Source organism: Doryrhamphus excisus, chromosome 7 (assembly GCF_030265055.1).
Source record: "Doryrhamphus excisus isolate RoL2022-K1 chromosome 7, RoL_Dexc_1.0, whole genome shotgun sequence".
Lineage (NCBI taxonomy): Eukaryota > Metazoa > Chordata > Actinopteri > Syngnathiformes > Syngnathidae > Doryrhamphus > Doryrhamphus excisus.
The window spans coordinates 21,106,502-21,126,724 of record NC_080472.1 but is presented as its reverse complement, the minus strand read 5'-3'; the positions used below and the strand labels follow the sequence as shown (position 1 = coordinate 21,126,724).

Genomic DNA, 20,223 nt, shown 5'->3' with positions numbered 1-20,223 from the left:
GTCTATTTTTAACGTCTTTTCTGTGAGGTCCCGGTGAAAAGAGGTATGGAATGTCATGACCATGTATGAAAACGCAGCCATTTTACACTTAAATTATTGATCCTATTTATTTTCTTAACGGCATTTCAGCAGCTTTGACAGACAAAATGTTTTGGCGAAGGTGTTCCTTTTGACAGTTCTACACAAATGAAGTGGGCGGGGCTTGAGTGTACACCTGCAAAGTACACCGGAAGTTTGTTATTCTCTAGAAAAATAGGCGGGAAGCAAATGTTTTGGGGTTTTTTTTTTGTACTTGCGGAACTCAAGTGTTAAAAAAAAAAAAAAAAAAACTCTGGGAATGCTTGTTGTCGCCAACACACACACACACACACACACACACACACATTCAACAGAAACACTGCAGAAGAGCTTTGTGTTCACATTCTAGTTCAGCGCACACACAAATAAGAGCACAAAACGCCCCCCCCGGTCTGTGAGTGCAGTGCAAAATTGATCATTGCTCGGACTTTGTGACATTCAAGATTCCGTTTTGATTCCGTTTTGATTCTGTTTTGTTCGTAGTCCCCATCATTTGTTGCACACTCACACAGGGTAAAAAAAAAAAATCAGTTTTTTTTTTCTCCCGATTCTGCACTGCATTGCTTTCTAAAAGGAGTGACTATCCCGCTCCTGTCCCGGCACCTGATTGGCTAGCTGGGGTTCGTGACCTTGAGGTTCTTCATTTGGTGGAGCAGAGAGTCTCTTTCCATCTGAACTTCGGCCAACGCCATTTTGGCCCGGGACAACTCCACTTTCAAGCAGTCGTTCTCCTCCATGAGCATCTGAAAGCGTAGAGGACAAATTAATCAGGTGATCATGTAGAGCTAAAAATAGAATGTTTAAACTCGTTTACATTTTCACGCAGTGACGGACGAGGGCTAGCGGGCGGAGCTTGCATGTGCGTCCCTTTGGCATCTGCGTCCACGGGAAGCGAACACAGGACGCTGTCTTCGCTGCGGCTACGGCGCCCGGCCTCCGCTGTGAGGGGGCGGAGACGGAGAACGGAGGCGGGGTTATCTAACAGCGGTGAGTCAGCGCGCGTGCACGTGCGGGCGTCTCACCTCCGGAGATGGAGAAGGCGCCGTCATCTCTTCTGTGTATGACCAGCGTGTCCACGTGCAGCGTGATGGGCGACGGCTCCGAGTCGGAGAGGCTGTCGCGTGGACCGTCGTCCTGCGGAGGAAGACCGGAGGTGAACGACTCATCTTTCCGCATGAATGGACTCAGCGGAAAAACGGAAGTGTGCTTTTCCGCAATGAAATCATATCAAATAGTGACGCCAGTAAGGGCGCCGATGTCACCTGCCGGGTTCCGCTAGCATAGCGCTAAACGCCCGAGCTGTCAACGTGATCTCCGGTCTACCAGAAGGTGAGGGTCTACAAGTACTTTAGGGTATGACCCTGACTCCCACCTTCAAGTCCACGCGCGCATCCACGACGCTGATCTCCATGGGCAGCACCTGCGGCGCCGTGTCATCCTCCAGGAACTGGGCCAGGTTGCGCAACGTGGACATCAGGAGGCTCGCCCGGTACCCGTGCAGGCGCAGCTGCAGGAAGCCGTTGCGCTCGGCCAGCGGCGAGTGGGCGGCGGCGCGAGGGCCGCTCTCCAGGCGGGCCCGCACCTCCGGGGGCCGGCTGCGGTGGCGGCCCGCTGCTGACGGGGAGCTGACTTCTGCGCCGGCTGAAAGGGGGACACAGGCAGCCATATTTGTTTAAACCGGCGTTGCATGAGTACGGCCTTTTCACACGTGGGAAATAAGACAAAAGGGGTGCCACGGCGTCTCATTTTGTCTTTGAATGAGAGTAGCGAGGCGTCGGGCAGGAAGTGGCGGCGCTGAGACTTGAGAGGGAGAGAGAGAGAGAGAGGGGGAAAAGTCATCACAACAGCAAAGAGTGCGATGGCGCGCTTTCTGAGGCAGCGCTGGCTTAATAACAGCAGCAGGTCCAATTACACACGCTCTCATATTGAATGTCAGGTTTACTCAGATGATAAAATGACATTTTTTCAATGCAGACGCGGGAAGTGTGGCGTGAGGCGGCGGGGGGAGAGAGAGAGGGAGGGAGGGAGGGATGCTGTAGGTGCAAGCAGCGAGAGGAAACGCTCATCGCCAGGAATCACTGGACTGAAACTGCAAAGTCTGCTGCAGTGGTGAGATGATGGAGGAGAGGAGAGGAGGGAGGATGGAGGAGAGGAGGGAGTATGGAGGAGAGGAGGAGGGAGGGGAGGTGAGTCAGGCGGCAAGGAAGATTTGAGATTCATTTAAGTCGCACGCACGTTTAAGGTTGCGGGCTTAATGTTGCAAGTAATGGGAGCGCTCAGTCTATTACTGTCAAATTTAGCCTCTTAAAGGGCCACACACACACACACACACACACAGAGAGAGAAAGAGTTCAATGTTTTTAAGGTCACAGTTCAGTTCATTTTAGCTACAAAACCGCTTTCGACCGCTTTTTTCCCACGAGGGTTCGGGGGGGTTAGTGCTGGAGCCTATCCCAGCTGAGAGGCGGGGTACACCCTGGACTGGTGGCCAGCCAGCCAATCACAGGGCACATATAGACAAACAACCATTCACACTCACATTCATATCTATGGACAATTTGGAGTGGCTAATTAACCTAGCATGTTTTTGGAATGTGGGAGGAAACCGGAGTACCCGGAGAAAACCCGCGCATGCACGGGGAGAACATGAAAAACTCCACACAGAGATAGCCGAGGGTGGAATTGAACTCGGGTCTCCTAGCTGTGTGGCCTGCGTGCTAACCACTTGGCCCCTTGTAATATTCATTCTTTTTCTACCGCTTTTCCTCACGAGGGTCGCCGGGGGGGGGGGGGGGGGGGGTGCTGGAGCCTATCCCAGTTGTCTTCGGGGCTGGTGGCCAGCCAGCCAATCACAGGGCACATATAGACAAACAACCATTCACACTCACATTCATACCTATGGACAATTTGGAGTCGCTAATTAACCTAGCATGTTGTTGGAATGTGAGAACATGAAAAACTCCACACAGAGATAGCCGAGGGTGGAATTGAACTCGAGTCTCCTAGCTGCGAGGTCTGCGCGCGAACCACTCATCCACCGTGCAGCCTTGTTAATTCATGTATTGTTGAAAAAAAAACGTGATGGAGTGAAGCCATCATGTTCCACGCACTCTGACCTCCAATCACGTGGCTTCTTCTTCTTCTTCTTCTTCTCCATCACAACTAGAGCGACCGCTACAGACCAAACCAAAACACAGCTGGAATCGCACACGCGTGATTTCATCTGCAAACCGTCAGAGTGCAGCTGCAGCGCAAGCAAGTCCTGAGTGCAGCAAATAGCATTTCGGCCAGAGGAGGGGGACAAAAAAATACAAAAATAAAAGTATCCCACACGCAAACATGAGCACGCACGGCAAGTGGCAGATCACCAACGTTACCTTGACTGCTCTGAGCAGGCATTGAACACACCATACCTGTGGGGAGTTACAGCCAGGTCAATAAGACTGAGACTACGCTAGGCCGTTATGTACAATTCCACACTTCTGTATACGACGGGCCGAGGCGCGAGTGAGTGGATTTTTCGTGCGTCACCGCGCTGTAAAAAGTGTGGCGGCACGCTCGGCTCACCCAGGCTGCGGCTGCTGAGGTACTGCCTGAGGCTGACGTTGCCCAGCTGGTTGGGCGTCACCTTGTCCACCTCCAGAGCCAGGGCCGCGTTCTCGCCCACCGCCTCCACGCCCACGCACACCGAGTGCACCTTCAGCACCAGCACGGACACCTTGGACGGACACACGCCATAATTACACATCACGCACATGCGTGTGTACAGACGCAGACATCTTACAATATCCTTAGTGGGCTCCTCCATGCTTTGCGACGTGGCGCTGACGGTGTCCGGGGACACGGCTCCCTCCTGTTCTGTGACGGCGGCGCTCTCGGTGGCGCTCTGCTCGCTGACAGCGGCCTTGAATCCCGAGATGGACATATCATCTGTGCAGGAAAAGAAAAAAAAAACATACTTCCTCTAATGTTGCACAATGCTGCCACCTTTTGGTTAGAAGTGGCGGTGGAGGCCGGTGAAAATGATATGTTATGGCCTTGTGTAAACAACAAAAAAAGCAGAATAAAAGTAAGACTTGAGGCTCTCAGCTTAGCTGTAGCGTAACAACATGAAGCAAGTCCAGCTTCCTGATTGTTGCGGAGAAATGTGCTCATGTCACCGTGCCGCAGAAGTTCAGCGGCAGTCACCGTTTATCTCCACATGCTTCTTCACCAGCATGCCTCATTCAGGGACGTCTTTTAGGGCATTTTTGCTCACAAATTGAGCACCACTACCACAGTAAGGATAATAATAAAAATAAGCAATTAGCTAAAAATGTCATCCAATACTTCTCTACAAGAGAGGAGAAATATGATCTCAGGGAAGAAGTACATTTGAAACACTTCTATGCTAGGACTACGTTAGCGTTAGCATAGCATTTCAGTATGTGGAATCAAACTATGGAATGGATTGAGTAAGGAAATCAAACAATGCACAACGATGAGCCAATTCAAGAAACAATACAAGCAGTTGATGTTTGCTAAATACAAGGATGAAGAGTCTTCAACCAGTCATGATGTGCTATATATATATATCACTATATTGACACTTACTATGGTACCCATTATGTCATTGGATGCTCATATCACCTCGTAGTTCGGTATGTGACAAAAAATAAAAAATAAAAAAATGTTTAAAAACTAAATAAAAATTAATAAAAATTAATCAAATAAATTAATAAATAAAATAAATTTGCTAAATACAAGGATGAAGAGTCTTGAACCAGTCATGATGTGCTATATATATCACTATATTGACACTTACTATGGTACCCATTATGTCATTGTATGGTCATATCACCTTGTACTTCGGTACGTGACAAAAAATAAAAAAAATAAACAAAATGTTTAAAAACTCAATAAAAATTAATAAAAATTTATAAAATAAATTAATAAATAAAATAAATTTGCTAAATACAAGGATGAAGAGTCTTGAACCAGTCATGATGTGCTATATATATATATATATATATATATATATATCACTATATTGACACTTACTATGGTACCCATTATGTCATTGTATGGTCATATCACCTTGTACTTCGGTACGTGACAAAAAATAAAAAAAATTAAAAAAATGTTTAAAAACTCAATAAAAATTTATAAAAATTTATAAAATAAATTAATAAATTAAATAAATTTGCTAAATACAAGGATGAAGAGTCTTGAACCAGTCATGATGTGCTATATATATATATATATATATATATATATATATATATATATATATATATATATCACTATATGTGCGGTTACTATGGTAACATATGTTATTGTATGGTCATATCACCTTGTACTTTGGTACGAGGTACATTATTTAAAAAAAAAACAAAAACAAAAACAAAAAAAACTTAAACTGTATTATGGAAAGCAGGAAGTGAACAAATGTAACAGTTACTGATTGTAAAAGTACCAGATGGATTTAATAAGCTTTGCTTCTTCCTACTCCTTTTGAACTGTGAACTGATTATGGGATGCATTCAATTGTAATCTGATGCATGTTCAAATGAAATTAAACCATTACCATTACTACTTTACATGTTTAGGCGGGAAACTATTTGGGTCAAATGAGCTTTGTGTGTGTGTGTGTGTGTGTGTGTGTGTGTGTGTGTGTGTGTGTGTGTGTGTGTGTACCTCTTTCCATCAGACTGTAAGTGTCCCCGTCCTCCAGCAGGTAGCTGTCTATGGAGATATTGTCCAGCGACTGCAGGGACGGACTCTTCTTCATGTTCTTGTAGGACACAGAGAAACTGGACTGGGAGCGGTCCCGCATGAGACGTCCACTAGAATGCACACACAGTCACATGACACACGCCATCTAGTACAAAACAATAGCGTTCATGCATGGCCAGATATAACATGGACGACACGCTATCCAGTGTAACACACAGAGATGTCATGCACACATGCAAATACATGCACACGTATTTGCAACTGTTGAGTGTGAGTCCGCGACACACACACACACACATGGACACACACTCATTAGAACGGCTAGTCGCAGATCCATGTGGGCCTTACATGTTTGACATGGAATAAAGAGAGGTGGATCTGCTGGTAGATGAAGAGCTGAGGAGATCGGAAACGACAGACAAACTTCCTTTCCTTGATTGAGAGAGAACACACACACACACACACACACACACAAGCTTCAGGGGTTAAAGCCAAGGTCAAAGAGGCCAAAAAAGGAAGTTAGGACAATTTGTTGATGAAATGGGAAAGGTTGCGTAGCAAGAATGAGTGTTGAGGTGGACGTCCATACTGACAAACGGCACGCATCGCTCATATTCATGGTAGAACATGAACCAGGAGATAAATGAGGCCGCTTTGAAGTCTGGTTGATGTCCTACAAGACTGACTTTGCTCGGAGTCCATGTGACGTCAGATAAATACCTGGATGTCGACTGAGGCATCTTGGCGGCGGCCTTGGTGTCCTCACCAAGCGGGTCACATGACTGGACTCTGGATTCTCCGACGACTGGCGTGTCGTCAAAAACCATCTCCCCACGTTCTTCTGAAGTCCACCTCCCGGAAGTTCTTTCCTCCAGTGAGGACTTGTGATTTGAGTCCGTGCTCGCGGCGGTGGGGATGAGTGGTTCGGGACCCGGCTGGGTTCTGCCGTCGGGGACGCCGGCGCACAGGAGCTGATCCACAGCGGAGGACTCTTTCATTGCTCCGTCTTGACCGCCGTCGTTGTTGTTGTTGCTCCCCGGTTCCAAGGTGGTTCTGCTCTCCGCAGGGGACAGCTCGGACCCCAAAGGAGATTGCGAGCCTTCCGGCGGCTGCGTGACGGGCTTCAAGAGGAGCGAGACCTCGGCGCTTTTGAGCAGGAGGCCCAGGCAAACGGTGAAGGGCCGGTGGTCCGCCGGCCGCTGCGTCGGAGCCTTGCGGTCCCTCTTGGAGCCCATCTCCTCCAGGTCCTGCTGCAGGGTCTGCTGCAGGGCTTTGATGCTGCGCTGCAGACGCATCAGGAACACGTACTGGCGGTGGCTCACCTGGTCAAAACACACATCAACGCCGTCAGGCATTCCCGCAACGACCGCGTGATGTCCGGCGCGAACATACCTGAGCACTTAAATGCTTCTGAACGTAAACCAGCGCGTGCACGTTAGCATCTTGGCTAGGCGACGACGAGGAAGGTAAGCTCTCCAGTGATTGCGGTTTATGGAGTCCATTACTCGGTGCCGCGGATGCAGGATTTGGGCTGTGGGACGGCGTGGCTGCGCCGTCGGTGCTGTAGTATTCCTTCAGGAGGCGCTTCCGCTGCAGGCGCCCGGCCGTCTCCACGGAGGTGCTTCGGGAGACGTTTGATCCGGCGGCACATTTCAGCTTCTCCTGGTGCTGGAGCAGCTTGGCGGGCTGACACGCCCACACGGTGAGAGGGAAAGAGTCCACGAAAGGCTGCGGTCGTCCCTTGCCCCCTTGGGTGCCCTCGTAGTCCACCCAGAATTGTGCAAAGTGCAACGCCCAAAAGTCGGCGGCGGCTGGCATCTTGAGGGCGTCCGCCCCCATGGTGGGCACCACGAGGCCCCGGTATATGTCGTGCAACCTGGTGTCCTGTTCATGGGCGTGGTAGTGGAAAAGAGGGTGAAGGAGAGGCAGGGATGAGGATGAACGAGGGAATGACACAAAGGAGGACGAGAAGAAGGGCTCCTCCTGGAAGCCCTGCAGGAGGGCCTCGAGGTGGGCGCGGGTGCAGTTAGCCGGGTGCCGGGTGTTGGTGGCCACCATCTCTGACGTCTGCACGGAAATGGAGCGAGGCAGATTGGGTGGACAGGAGGGGTCCCGATCGGTGGGGATCACCAGCTGAAGAAGGAGAAACCATAAACGGATGACAGCTCCTGAAGCTCCCCGTGTCCCCCCCCCCCGCGGGGGTGTGCTCACCTTCAGCATGAGGCCGTCCACCTTGATGTCCACGTGTTCGTCGGGCTTCTGCGAGTTGTTGAGCTTGTAGATCTCCATGAACTGCTCCAGACTCTGCCTGAGGTCCAGAGCAAAAAGGTTGAGCCACACCAGACTTCGAGGATCCAGGACCAGCTGCAGCGCGTTCAGCTGGGCGTAGAGGTTGGGACACGGGACTGATGGATCAGGAAGTGATTTAGTTAGAAAAACCTTCACGTTGGATTTGCTACAAACGAGGTCTTACTCGGATAGTCTTTTCCATCGGGGAAGTAGTACTCCGTAAACTCCACATGGATGGCCGGCATCTCAGGCGGAAGGTACAAGGACTTTTTATTGCAGGAGATCATGGTCTTGGGACTGGAGCGACGCTGGTCTGCTGTAGACACCTGAAAACCATCAAATCCTAAAAAAGTTAGTAGACAAGAAGACACGAGATGATGATTTGGTCCAATATTTGACCTGGTAGATGCTGAAGTCGGCCATCCTGAGGACCACAGAGCTGGACATGAGCTGGGCTTTGGGGCTCTGAGGAGGAGGGCTGAAGGATGAGCTGGAGGAGGTGCTGATCTTCCCTGAAAAGAAGGAAGAATGAGAGAAGAGCAGCAAAGAAAAGCGAGAAGCCGGGGCCTCAAAAAGGAGGGGAGACCGCTGAGCCGCACACAAGGTGTGTATCACCGCACACACGCACCACACGGTGGTACCTGGCTCCAGGCACCAGCAGCACTGGGCTTGGGACTGTGGGCTCCACTCTAGCAGACCTCCATCTGCCTCACTAAGCCCTACTCCAATAGGCCAATACACATCGTCCCTAACGGACACTGGGGACAGAAAACCCACAGTGTATGTGTGTGTGTGATGACATCATTCCCTCACAGGCATCAAACCCGAGTGTGTTTACCAGGTGAGCCGTGTGCAGGAGCCACGCCCTGCTGGTCCCGCACCGCACTCTTCAGCATCTCCACGTTGGACTTGAACTCATCCAGGAGGCTCCGCGCCCAACCCTCTCTGGTCTTGGTGGCCTCGCTGCAGTGCATCCAGTGGGCACAGCTGTCGCCTGATTGGATAGAGAGAGAGAGAGAGAGAGAGAGATGGGCGGAGTCAAGATGCCGCAGAGAGACCTGTGGGGGGGTCAAACCTGCTCGGTGGAAGGGGTAGTAGTCCAGCGTGATGGAGCTGAAGGAAAGCTGCATGGCTCCGCCGGTGATCCTCTTATTGATCGCTGCGATTGAACAGAACAAAGTTTGAGCTGCACAGGTGACTATAGGGGTGTTATTTCATGCCTGAGGGGCTCTAATGATGATTAAAAAACGTATTTACAGTATAAGGTTATAAACAACCATTACATTATATTCATTCATTTTCTACCGCTTATCCTAACGAGGGTCGCGGGGGGTGCTGGAGCCTATCCCAGCTGTCTTCAGGCGAGAGGCGGGGTACACCCTGGACTGGTGGCCAGCCAGCCAGCCAATCACAGGGCACATATAGACAAACAACCATTCACACTCACATTCATACCTATGGACAATTTGAAGTGGCTAATTAACCTAGCATGTTTTTTGGAATGTGGGAGGAAACCGGAGTACCATGCAAACTCCACACAGAGATGGTCGAGGGTGGAATTGAACCCTGGTCTCCTAGCTGTGAGGTCTGCGAACTAACCACTTGACCACCGTGCCGCCCTACATTATATTATTATTCATTCATTCATTCATTTTCTACCACTTATCCTCACGAAGGTCGCGGGGGTGCCGGAGCCTATCCCAGCTGTCTTCAGGAGAGAGGCGGGGTACACCCTGGACTGGTGGCCAGCCAATCACAGGGCACATATAGACAAACAACCATTCACACTCACATTCATACCTATGGACAATTTGGAGTGGCTAATTAACCTAGCATGTTTGGAATGTGGGAGGAAACCGGAGTAACCTGCAAACTCCACACAGAGATGGTCGAGGGTGGAATTGAACCCTGGTCTCCTAGCTGTGAGGTCTGCGCACTAACCACTTGACCACCGTGCCGCCCTACATTATATTATTATTATTATTATTATTATTATTATTATTATTAATCAACCGCCACAAACGAGGGATTACCGTATTGTAGAAAAGGGTATGAGTGGGCGTGGCTACCTTTATCCACGGCGTGGATGTCGTCGCAGATGTGCAAGTCCAGGTGTTTGATCTGCAGGTGATGCGACGTCTCGCACACGTCGTAGTCGCTGAACAGCTTGGCCATGGTGGCGCTCTGGTCGCCGGCCGCGGACGTCTGCTGCGTGCGTACCTGCTGGGATGAGGGCGGGGCGGACGACGCCTGGCGCGCAGGAGGACAAAGTAGCGATGAGAAGGTTTCTTCTGGAGCGTTGAAGCAAAATAAGCTTTTGATGGTACCTGGTCCTCTGTGGCCATGCTCTTCCTCTGCTGCGCCGACTTCTCCATGGCTTCGCTGAGGGACTTGGCGTACTGCACCATGGCTTTCAGCTGCGAGTCGGTCAGCACCCACAGCAGGTCGTCCAGGATGAGAACCAGCTTGGAGGCCACCACGTTACAATCCTTGATCTGGATGGAGGAGGAGAAGATCTCACGTGACGACGTTACTCGGGGGGGAGGAATGTTCCGCGGCGTGCGGCGTTCCTGACCCGTCGCTTGAGAGTGACTCTGATCTTGGACTGGTTGGTGATGAGGCGGATGGGGGCGCTCAGCATCTCGTGTTCGGCGCTGTGAATGGCGTCGGCCTCGATGCGGATCATCTGCCAGCTGATCTCCTTGAAGGTGAGGATCTGGACCGCATGCAAATACGGGTCTTAGCTCATTGCGGGTCTAACGATTATTTTCTCTGTTCTCTCGGTAATAGGAATGTAAAGGTGACTATAGGGGTGCTATTTCATGTCTAGAGGGCTCTAATGATGGAAAAAACATGTTTCTAAGGTTGTAAAAAGGTATACTATGCTAATAGGTCTTATTTTCTCTGTTTATATATAATATATTGGGTAATAGGAGTGTAAAGGTGACTATAGGGGTGCTATTTCATGTCTAGAGGGCTCTAATGATTTAAAAAACGTGTTTCTAAGGTTGTAAAGAGGTATACTATGCCTAATATGTCTTATTTTCTCTGTTTATATATACTATATTGGGTAATAGGAGTGTAAAGGTGACTATAGGGGTGCTATTTCATGTCTAGAGGGCTCTAATGATAAAAAAACATGTTTCTGAGGTTGTAAAAAGGTATACTATGCCTAACATGTCTTATTTTCTCTGTTTACATGTACTATATTGGGTAATAGGAGTGTAAAGGTGACTATAGGGGTGCTATTTCATGTCTAGAGGGCTCTAATGATTAAAAAAACGTGTTTCTAAGGTTGTAAAAAGGTATACTATGCCTAATATGTCTTATTTTCTGTGTGTATATATACTATATTGGGTAATAGGAGTGTAAAGGTGACTATAGGGGTGTTATTTCATGTCTGGAGGGCTCTAATGATTAAAAAAAACGTGTTTCTAAGGTTGTAAAAAGGTATACTATGCCTAATATGTCTTATTTTCTCTGTTTATATATACTATATTGGGTAATAGGAATGTAAAGGTGACTATAGGGGTGCTATTTCATGTCTAGAGGGCTCTAATGATTAAAAACATTGCTTCTAAGGTTGTAAAAAGGTATACTATGCCTAATATGTCTTATTTTCTGTGTTTACATGTACTATATTGGGTAATAGGAATGTAAAGGTGACTATAGGGGTGCTATTTCATGTCTAGAGGGCTCTAATGATTTAAAAAACTTGCTTCTAAGGTTGTAAAAAGGTATACTATGACTAATATGTCTTATTTTCTGTGTTTACATGTACTATATTGGGTAATAGGAATGTAAAGGTGACTATAGGGGTGCTATTTCATGTCTAGAGGGCTCTAATGATTAAAAAAACTTGCTTCTAAGGTTGTAAAAAGGTATACTATGCCTAATATGTCTTATTTTCTGTGTGTATATATACTATTTTGGGTAATAGGAGTGTAAAGGTGACTATAGGGGTGCTATTTCATGTCTAGAGGGCTCTAATGATTTAAAAAACGTGTTTCTAAGGTTGTAAAGAGGTATACTATGCCTAATATGTCTTATTTTCTGTGTTTACATGTACTATATTGGGTGATAGGAATGTAAAGGTGACTATAGGGGTGCTATTTCATGTCTAGAGGGCTCTAATGACTTAAAAAAAACATGTTTCTAAGGTTGTAAAAAGTTATACTATGCTAATAGGTCTTATTTTCTCTGTGTATATATACACTATATTGGGTAACAGGAGTGTAACGGTGCCAATAGGGGTGTTATAACATGTCAGGAGGGCTCTAATGATTTAAAAAAAACGTGTGTATAAAGGTATACTATGCCCAATATGTCTTATTTTCTCTGTGTATATATACTATATTGGGTAATAGGAGTGTAAAGGTGACTATAGGGGTGCTATTTCATGTCTAGGTGCTCTAATAATGTTAAAAATCATATTTGGAAGATCGCGGGTCCAGAGCAGGTGAAGCCGCTTACCTCCCCCCTCTGAGGGTCCTGGATGCGAGTGAAGCGCAGGTCGCTGATGCCCCAGCTGGTGTTGACGCTGTAGACCTGCAGCTGGGAGAGCTCGAAGGAGGCGTTGAAGGCCTTGGCGCTGATCCGGATCACGATGGAGTTGATGGACAGGGACATCCCCTCCACCACCTTCTCGGCAAAGCCGTACTCGCTGGGACGCAGGTACGGGACGTCAATGAGGACTCGCGACACTGACTTTCACTTCCTGTGTTGCTCACCTTTGACCCGATGCTGTCGCGATGGGGGAGGGGCCGTTGGGGGCGCGGGGCTCATCGCAGGTGCTCATTTCCATTTCCACTTTATCCAGTGTCTGAACAGCGAGAACACCAAGAACCAGAAATGTTACTTTCATTGTCTCTTCAACTTCATATGACATAAAAAAATACACATAATTAAATTTGTGTATTATGTGTATTTTTTCAACTAAAATTTATTCTCATAATATTTCTACACAAGAACCAGCTAATGTGTGATTCTGTTATGTTCTTCATATTCTAATATGTCTATTTTCTCTGTTTATTTATACTATATTGGGTAATAGGAGTGTAAAGGTGCCCATAGGGGTGCTATTTCGTGTCAAGAGGGCTCTAATGATTTAAAAAAACATGGTTCTAAGGTTGTAAAAAGGTATACTATGCCCAATATGTCTTATTTTTTGTGTTTACATATACTACTATATTAGGTAATCGGAGTGTAAAGGTGACTATAGGGGTGTTATTTCATGTCTAGAGGGCTCTAACAATTTAAAAAAACATGGTTCTAAGGTTGTAAAAAGGTATACTATGCCCAATATGTCTTATTTTTTGTGTTTACATATACTACTATATTAGGTAATCGGAGTGTAAAGGTGACTATAGGGGTGTTATTTCATGTCTAGAGGGCTCTAATGATTTAAAAAAACGTGTTTCTAAGGTTGTAAAAAGGTATACTATGCCTAATATGTCTTATTTTCTCTGTTTATAGATACTATATTGGGTAATAGGTGTGTAAAGGTGACTATAGGGGTGTTATTTCATGTCTAGAGGGCTCTAATGATTTAAAAAAACATGTTTCTAAGGTTGTAAAAAGGTATACTATGCCTAATATGTCTTATTTTCTCTGTTTATATATACTATATAGGTAATAGGAGTGTAAAGGTGATTATAGGGGTGCTATTTCATGTCTAGAGGGCTCTAATGATTTTTTAAAAATGTGTGTAAAAAGGTATACTATGCCTAATATGTATTATTTTCTCTGTGTATATATACTATATAGGGTAATAGGAGTGTAAAGGTGACTATAGGGGTGTTATTTCATGTCTAGAGGGCTCTAATGATTTAAAAAACATGTTTCTAAGGTTGTAAAAAGGTATACTATGCCTAATATGTCTTATTTTCTCTGTTTATATATACTATATAGGGTAATAGGAGTGTCAAGGTGACTATAGGGGTGCTATTTCATGTCTAGGTGCTCTAATAATGTTAAAAATCATATTTGGAAGATCGGAAACTGTTTATTTAAAAAAAAAAAAAAGACACCAGGACGTTGCCTACAGCCACAGCTGTGAATGACAGTGGGTTTGTTTTTGTAAACGTACCAGAGAGATGGGGTGGGTCTTTAACTTGGTCCATGGGATCTGCGGGGGGGAAAACGTAAAAAAAAATGCATTACTGTTAATGAAGGTAATAGAACGCGTGGCTCGGACTGACGTCCAGATTGCTGCAATGTTAGGCGCCGCTTCTCACCCTGATGGCGGCCTTGTTGCAGCACACGCGGTTGATGGCCAGCCAGGTGGGCAAGTCCAGCAGGCTCTGCAGCACCTCTTCATCCAGCTCCAGGTTGGTGAGCTGGCCCTCCCCCTTCAGCGTGCTCAGGTTGATCTTGTCGGGGGAAAGGTTCTTGGCAAACCTGTCGGATGCAGAGGAGAGAAAGCGGCAGATTGGAGATCAGCTGTGTGTGTTTTTTTTTTGACACGCAAACAGACGCCAACTGTTTGATGCATCGTTGAATGTGCAAAAATAGGAGTACTGGGAAGTACAATGAGGATAAAAAGTACTGCTTTGAGTACAGTTACAGACCAATATGAGCACTTTGGACTGTTTTTTTCTTCACTGGGTTTGCTCTTTGGTTCAATAAATACATCTAAACACACATGACCTCGGTGTTTCTAGCCTCCTGTTGACTGCTTCTCTTGCTAGCAAGGTTGCGCTGACACTAAATGTTATATGTGGAGTTGGCGTGTCGGAGGAGAAACACAATGCAAGAGCCTCTTTCCAATCCACACCTCCTCCTGCCAGCCAGCGTCACGTTCTTCTCCAGTTCCGTAAATTATTCAGCAACGGCAGACACAACCTGAACACTGGAGCCACAAACACAAAACGCACCAACATACGTATATGTTCGGTATGCTTCTGCTCAAGCGTCTCGGGGCCTAGCGGTGAAATATTCATCCTCGGCCACGATCAAATGTCCTGTTGATTCCATTCATACCGCTTCATCAATAAGTCAGCATAGTTTGCATATGCTGCTGTGCAATAATAAAAAAAAGCAAAGACTATTTATGTCGGCGTATGTCAAAAAAAGTACATTTTAGGAGTCATTTTAGGAAATATTGGAAAAAAAGTCAGAAAAATGCAAAATAAACATCAATAAAGTAGGAATATTACAAAAATAAAATTATTTTAAAAACACACACAAACTCACAATATACGAACAATAAAATTGTTCAAAAAAATTGAGGAAAAGTGCAAGAAAATGTCACAATATTATGAGAAAAATATTGTAATATTTTTGTTTAAAGAATAATAAAACTAAATAGATATAACAACAAAAACAGCAAAAAATCAGTCATTTTATGAGGAAAAGTGAGTGAAAAATGCAAGAAAAAAGGGGCATGATGAGAAAAACAGCTGTATTTTTACTTTTTTTTCTAAGAATAGACATTTTATGAGGGTGAAAAATGAAAGAAAAAAGTCAGAAAAATGCAAAATAAACATCAATAAAGTAGGAATATTACAAAAATAAAATTATTTTAAAAACACACACAAACTCACAATATACGAACAATAAAATTGTTATTTTATGAGAAAAAAAATTGAAGAAAAGTGCAAGAAAATGTCAATTTTCTATGAAAAATATCTTATATTTTTTTAAAGAGTAATAAAACAAAATAGATATAACAACAAAAAATCATAAGTCATTTTATGAGGATAAGTGTGTGAAAAATGCAAGAAAAAAGTGTCATGATGACAAAAAGAGCTGTATTTTTATTTTTATTTTTTCTAAAAATAGACATTTTATGAGGGTGAAAAATGAAAGAAAAAACAAAAAATTTATGACAAAAAAAGAGTAATTATAAGATTATAAAATAGAAATATTTAGAAGAAAAAAGTCACACTATGATATGAATAAAGTAGTCATTGAAGGAGGAAAAGTGGTTGAAAAATGCAAGAAAAAACAGCTGTATTTTTACTTTTTTCCTACGAATATACATTTTATGAGGGTGAAAAATGAAAAAAAAGTCAAAATATTATGACAAAAAGGAGCAATTATAATATTACAAAATAGAAATATTGAGAAGAAAAATAAAGTAGCCATTAAAGGAGGAAAAAAGGGTAAAAAAATGCAAATCAAATTCTCCTTGCCACTGCAGTGTTAAAGTGCAAAGAGACGGCCAAAACATCACAACGGCGTCACGCCGGCTCCAGCTGTCGTGCAGCATCGTCTGTGAAGGACGACGAATATTTATCACCCGGAGGAGATGAAGGTTAGCGTGAAGGAGAAAGCAAATATCACTCTCCTATCCACGCTACGGGTACTTTATCCGCACCCACGACGCCGCAATGAGCGCGTATCGTGGCTTCGGATGAGCCATCAAACACAAACAAAGAGTCCTGTTCTCATCGCAGCCCAAACGGCGAGGACGGTGTGACTCGTGTTGGTTGTTGACACCCACAACACAGGCCGGGGCCGTGGAAGCACACCCACTGACAGTGTGAATCATCCCACACAGAGGTTGACTAAACATTGTGTGTAATGATGCCGTCTGACCACCAACGGGGTGACCGGGTGACATCAGCACTCGTCCATTCACTTCCTGTCAGTGTTGACGCGAATGCGGCACAAGTTAAAGCGCCGCCATCGTGCACTGGTACCCGCCAACGCAAATTCGTGCTCACACTGGAGATTACTGGTGACTCTAAAGCAGTGCTTCTCAAGTAGTGGGGCGGGGCCCCCCTGGGGGTGGCGCGGGGAACTATCAGGGGGGTGCAAGATGCTTTTATTTTTAAGTTCACTCTGTACAGTACAAATAAATGAATAAATATTTAAATAATAATAATAATAATAATAATAAATAATATTAATATAATATAAATAATATTTTCTCCAGTATTTCAAACAGGGTTTTTTTTTACATTTTAATTTTTATTTTTTTTATTCAGTTTTTAATGTACAAAAAAGACAACAAATGAAACAGAAATTTAGATCTCATTTGAAAATTATTTTATTTAATATAAATATTATTTTTTTACAACAAAGGTTTGTTGTTCCGTCATTTTGGATTAAAGTGAAAAAACATAACATTTTATATTCTGTATTTTTTATTGACAAAAGAGGAATATGGTCTTTCGGTCGCTTGTAGGCATGCTAATATGCCCATTGGCACGTTCATTGTGTCATCATTTTGGATTAAAGTGAAAAAACATAACATTTTATATTCTGTATTTTTTATTGACAAAAGAGGTCCACGACAAAAATATGGTCTTTTTGTCGCTTGTAGGCATGCTAATATGCCCATTGGCACGTTCATTGTGTCATCATTTTGGATTAAAGTGAAAAAACATAACATTTTATATTCTGTATTTTTTATTGACAAAAGAGGAATATGGTCTTTCGGTCGCTTGTAGGCATGCTAATATGCCCATTGGCACGTTCATTGTGTCATCATTTTGGATTAAAGTGAAAAAACATAACATTTTATATTCTGTATTTTTTATTGACAAAAGAGGTCCACGACAAAAATATGGTCTTTTTGTCGCTTGTAGGCATGCTAATATGCCCATTGGCACGTTCATTGTGTCATCATTTTGGATTAAAGTGAAAAAACATAACATTTTATATTCTGTATTTTTTATTGACAAAAGAGGAATATGGTCTTTCGGTCGCTTGTAGGCATGCTAATATGCCCATTGGCACGTTCATTGTGTCATCATTTTGGATTAAAGTGAAAAAACATAACATTTTATATTCTGTATTTTTTATTGACAAAAGAGGTCCACGACAAAAATATGGTCTTTTTGTCGCTTGTAGGCATGCTAATATGCCCATTGGCACGTTCATTGTGTCATCATTTTGGATTAAAGTGAAAAAACATAACATTTTATATTCTGTATTTTTTATTGACAAAAGAGGAATATGGTCTTTCGGTCGCTTGTAGGCATGCTAATATGCCCATTGGCACGTTCATTGTGTCATCATTTTGGATTAAAGTGAAAAAACATAACATTTTATATTCTGTATTTTTTATTGACAAAAGAGGTCCACGACAAAAATATGGTCTTTTTGTCGCTTGTAGGCATGCTAATATGCCCATTGGCACGTTCATTGTGTCATCATTTTGGATTAAAGTAAAAAAAAAAAAAACGTGTTTTTAAATTTTAATATTGTACATTTTTTGGGCAAGACAAAAGAATGGTTTTGCCACTTCGAGGCACACCAATTGTTCCCTCATTTTGTATTAAAGTAGTATTTAACAGTTTGCTGCTATCTGTCACTCACGCATCTTCTATTTGCTTTTCTTTTTTGTTTATTTTTTGTATTATTTTGTTTTATGTATCTCTTTATGGCAATAGTATTATATTACTATGCGGTCTGGTTTGTTAAAAAATATCTGAAACTCTAAAAGAAGATGTATTTGCCTGAATAGCTAGTAAATGTGGTCAACTGTGCTTCAGGTTAAAGGTAGCAGGTAGGCTGTGGGCGCTGTGTGACGTCACACAAGCTCAACCAGGAAGTCTCCTGAGGAAACTGCGTGATAAGAATATACCATTCACATTTATATATATATATATATATATATATATAAAACGTACATGAAAACGTCAATGCAGCAAATTATCTTAATCATCGTTAAGGATAACAAAGAACAAAATGTGCTTGTTTGGAGTCAAAACAAAGGTGTTATTGATCGAACGTGAGCACAAAGGAAGTAAGAAGTTGAAGCAAGCACACCTTGCTAATATAACTTGACCATTAAGGCATCTTGATGCGTTTGCTTCGTGTGCGTTTAATTCACGTTAAAATGTGTCATAATTTGGTTGTCAGATTCACAAAGCTGAGATTGTTGTTTTAATAAATCTGACAAGGAGTCGAACGACCGGTTCAACCTGTCACCATCAGCGCTGTCGAGGGATTAGCACCGGGCTAGCCTGCTAGCTAAACAATGCTAGTAGCCTAGCCGGCTAGCGAGGGTCACCGGGAGGCGAACCGCGGTTGACAGTCGTCACAATGCGGCTACGTGGGTCGACAACACCCGCTAATCCACCGTGTACACTTTTTTAAGTCATATATAACAGTTGCGTTCACGTAATTAGCCTCGATAAGCTCCGTGACGGTTGGTTCCGTGACACCCTCCCTCCGCACTGACCTGGAGAGATGCTTCAAGATCTGCTTCTTAATGAGCCCAGCCATGGCGCCGCCGAGAGGTCCTTGCCGCCGGGTGTCCGAGCAGGCTGGCCTGGGGGGGGGGTGGACAAACAGACGAGTCAAACTGTCGCCGTCTTCATTCTGGACCACGTTCCCGCTTCATTTCTCCGGGAGTGGGGGTCGGGGACAAAGCATAGCACGGTTGTACTCCTATTCACCCAGGATACTTCAACAAAAGAGGGGGGGGGGGATGGAGAGAGGAGTAACCCGAAGAGAGCACCTGGACGACCGCGAACAGCGTCTCCTGTCACCGGGGCTGGGTGTGCTGTTGTGGTGCATTCAGGGTCTGCTCGGAAACTACTGACACATTCACATGCTATTTAATTCATTCCGTTTTATATTCGGTGCAATTGTGACGTACATACAATATGAAATCAAAAACATCAAATTGAATGAAATGTTTTAATATTTAATATTGTATTGTCTTTTACTCAACTCCAAACCCCTGCATTGCAATATAGTGGCTATATATTTATATCAATAAGAGTTTTTTGGCGCCCTCCAGCGTTCAGAAAGTAAATTGCGTGTTTAACACCATTTACTCACTTGTACTCTCATGAACATGAATAGGAACTTTTTGTCGTGACTTTTTATTGTTTTTTTCTACGACATAAACACACGTTTGAGGTATATTATCCAAATAAAACACACATACATATAAAACAGATTTTTTTCTATTAGTTAAATCACATAAATATTTAAAAATAATATGTCTTATTGAAGTGTTATTGATACAAAACATGATAGTTTGGTGTTAGTGTGAGGGTTAAAAGCAGTTGTGAGATGGCATTATGGGATGTGTTGCCACGTATTAGTCCTAAGCTCCGCCCACAACCGTTCCACCCAACTTTTTGCTTTTTTTTTTTAAATTTAATTTAATTTCTTAATTTTATTTTTTAAATAAATTTAGTGTCAACATCAGTGATTTAGTTACATTATTCATAA

General features: G+C 44.0%; 1 protein-coding gene across 2 annotated transcripts; it reads right to left on the bottom strand.

Annotated features, from left to right (window-relative positions):
• Positions 1–84: 84 nt before the first annotated feature.
• bltp3b (bridge-like lipid transfer protein family member 3B) lies at positions 85–19,565 on the bottom strand. 2 transcript variants are annotated; one of them, XM_058078406.1, is made up of 24 exons: positions 19,499–19,565; positions 19,220–19,309; positions 14,319–14,481; positions 14,171–14,209; positions 12,813–12,904; positions 12,556–12,745; positions 10,658–10,798; positions 10,410–10,577; positions 10,152–10,332; positions 9,158–9,241; positions 8,921–9,076; positions 8,482–8,594; positions 8,267–8,408; positions 8,005–8,198; positions 7,186–7,926; positions 6,514–7,115; positions 6,142–6,225; positions 5,755–5,903; positions 3,863–4,008; positions 3,646–3,796; positions 1,451–1,719; positions 1,101–1,212; positions 893–1,017; positions 85–821 (listed from the first exon to the last, which is right to left on the bottom strand). In XM_058078406.1, exons 1-24 carry the CDS (start codon positions 19,555–19,557, stop codon positions 690–692), a joined length of 4,323 nt encoding a protein of 1,440 aa, XP_057934389.1. In that variant the 5' UTR covers positions 19,558–19,565; the 3' UTR covers positions 85–689. The 2 variants fall into 2 exon arrangements, with proteins under 2 accessions (XP_057934389.1, XP_057934390.1); XM_058078407.1 differs by lacking the exon at positions 6,142–6,225 and having other exon boundaries at positions 88–821.
• Positions 19,566–20,223: the final 658 nt, after the last annotated feature.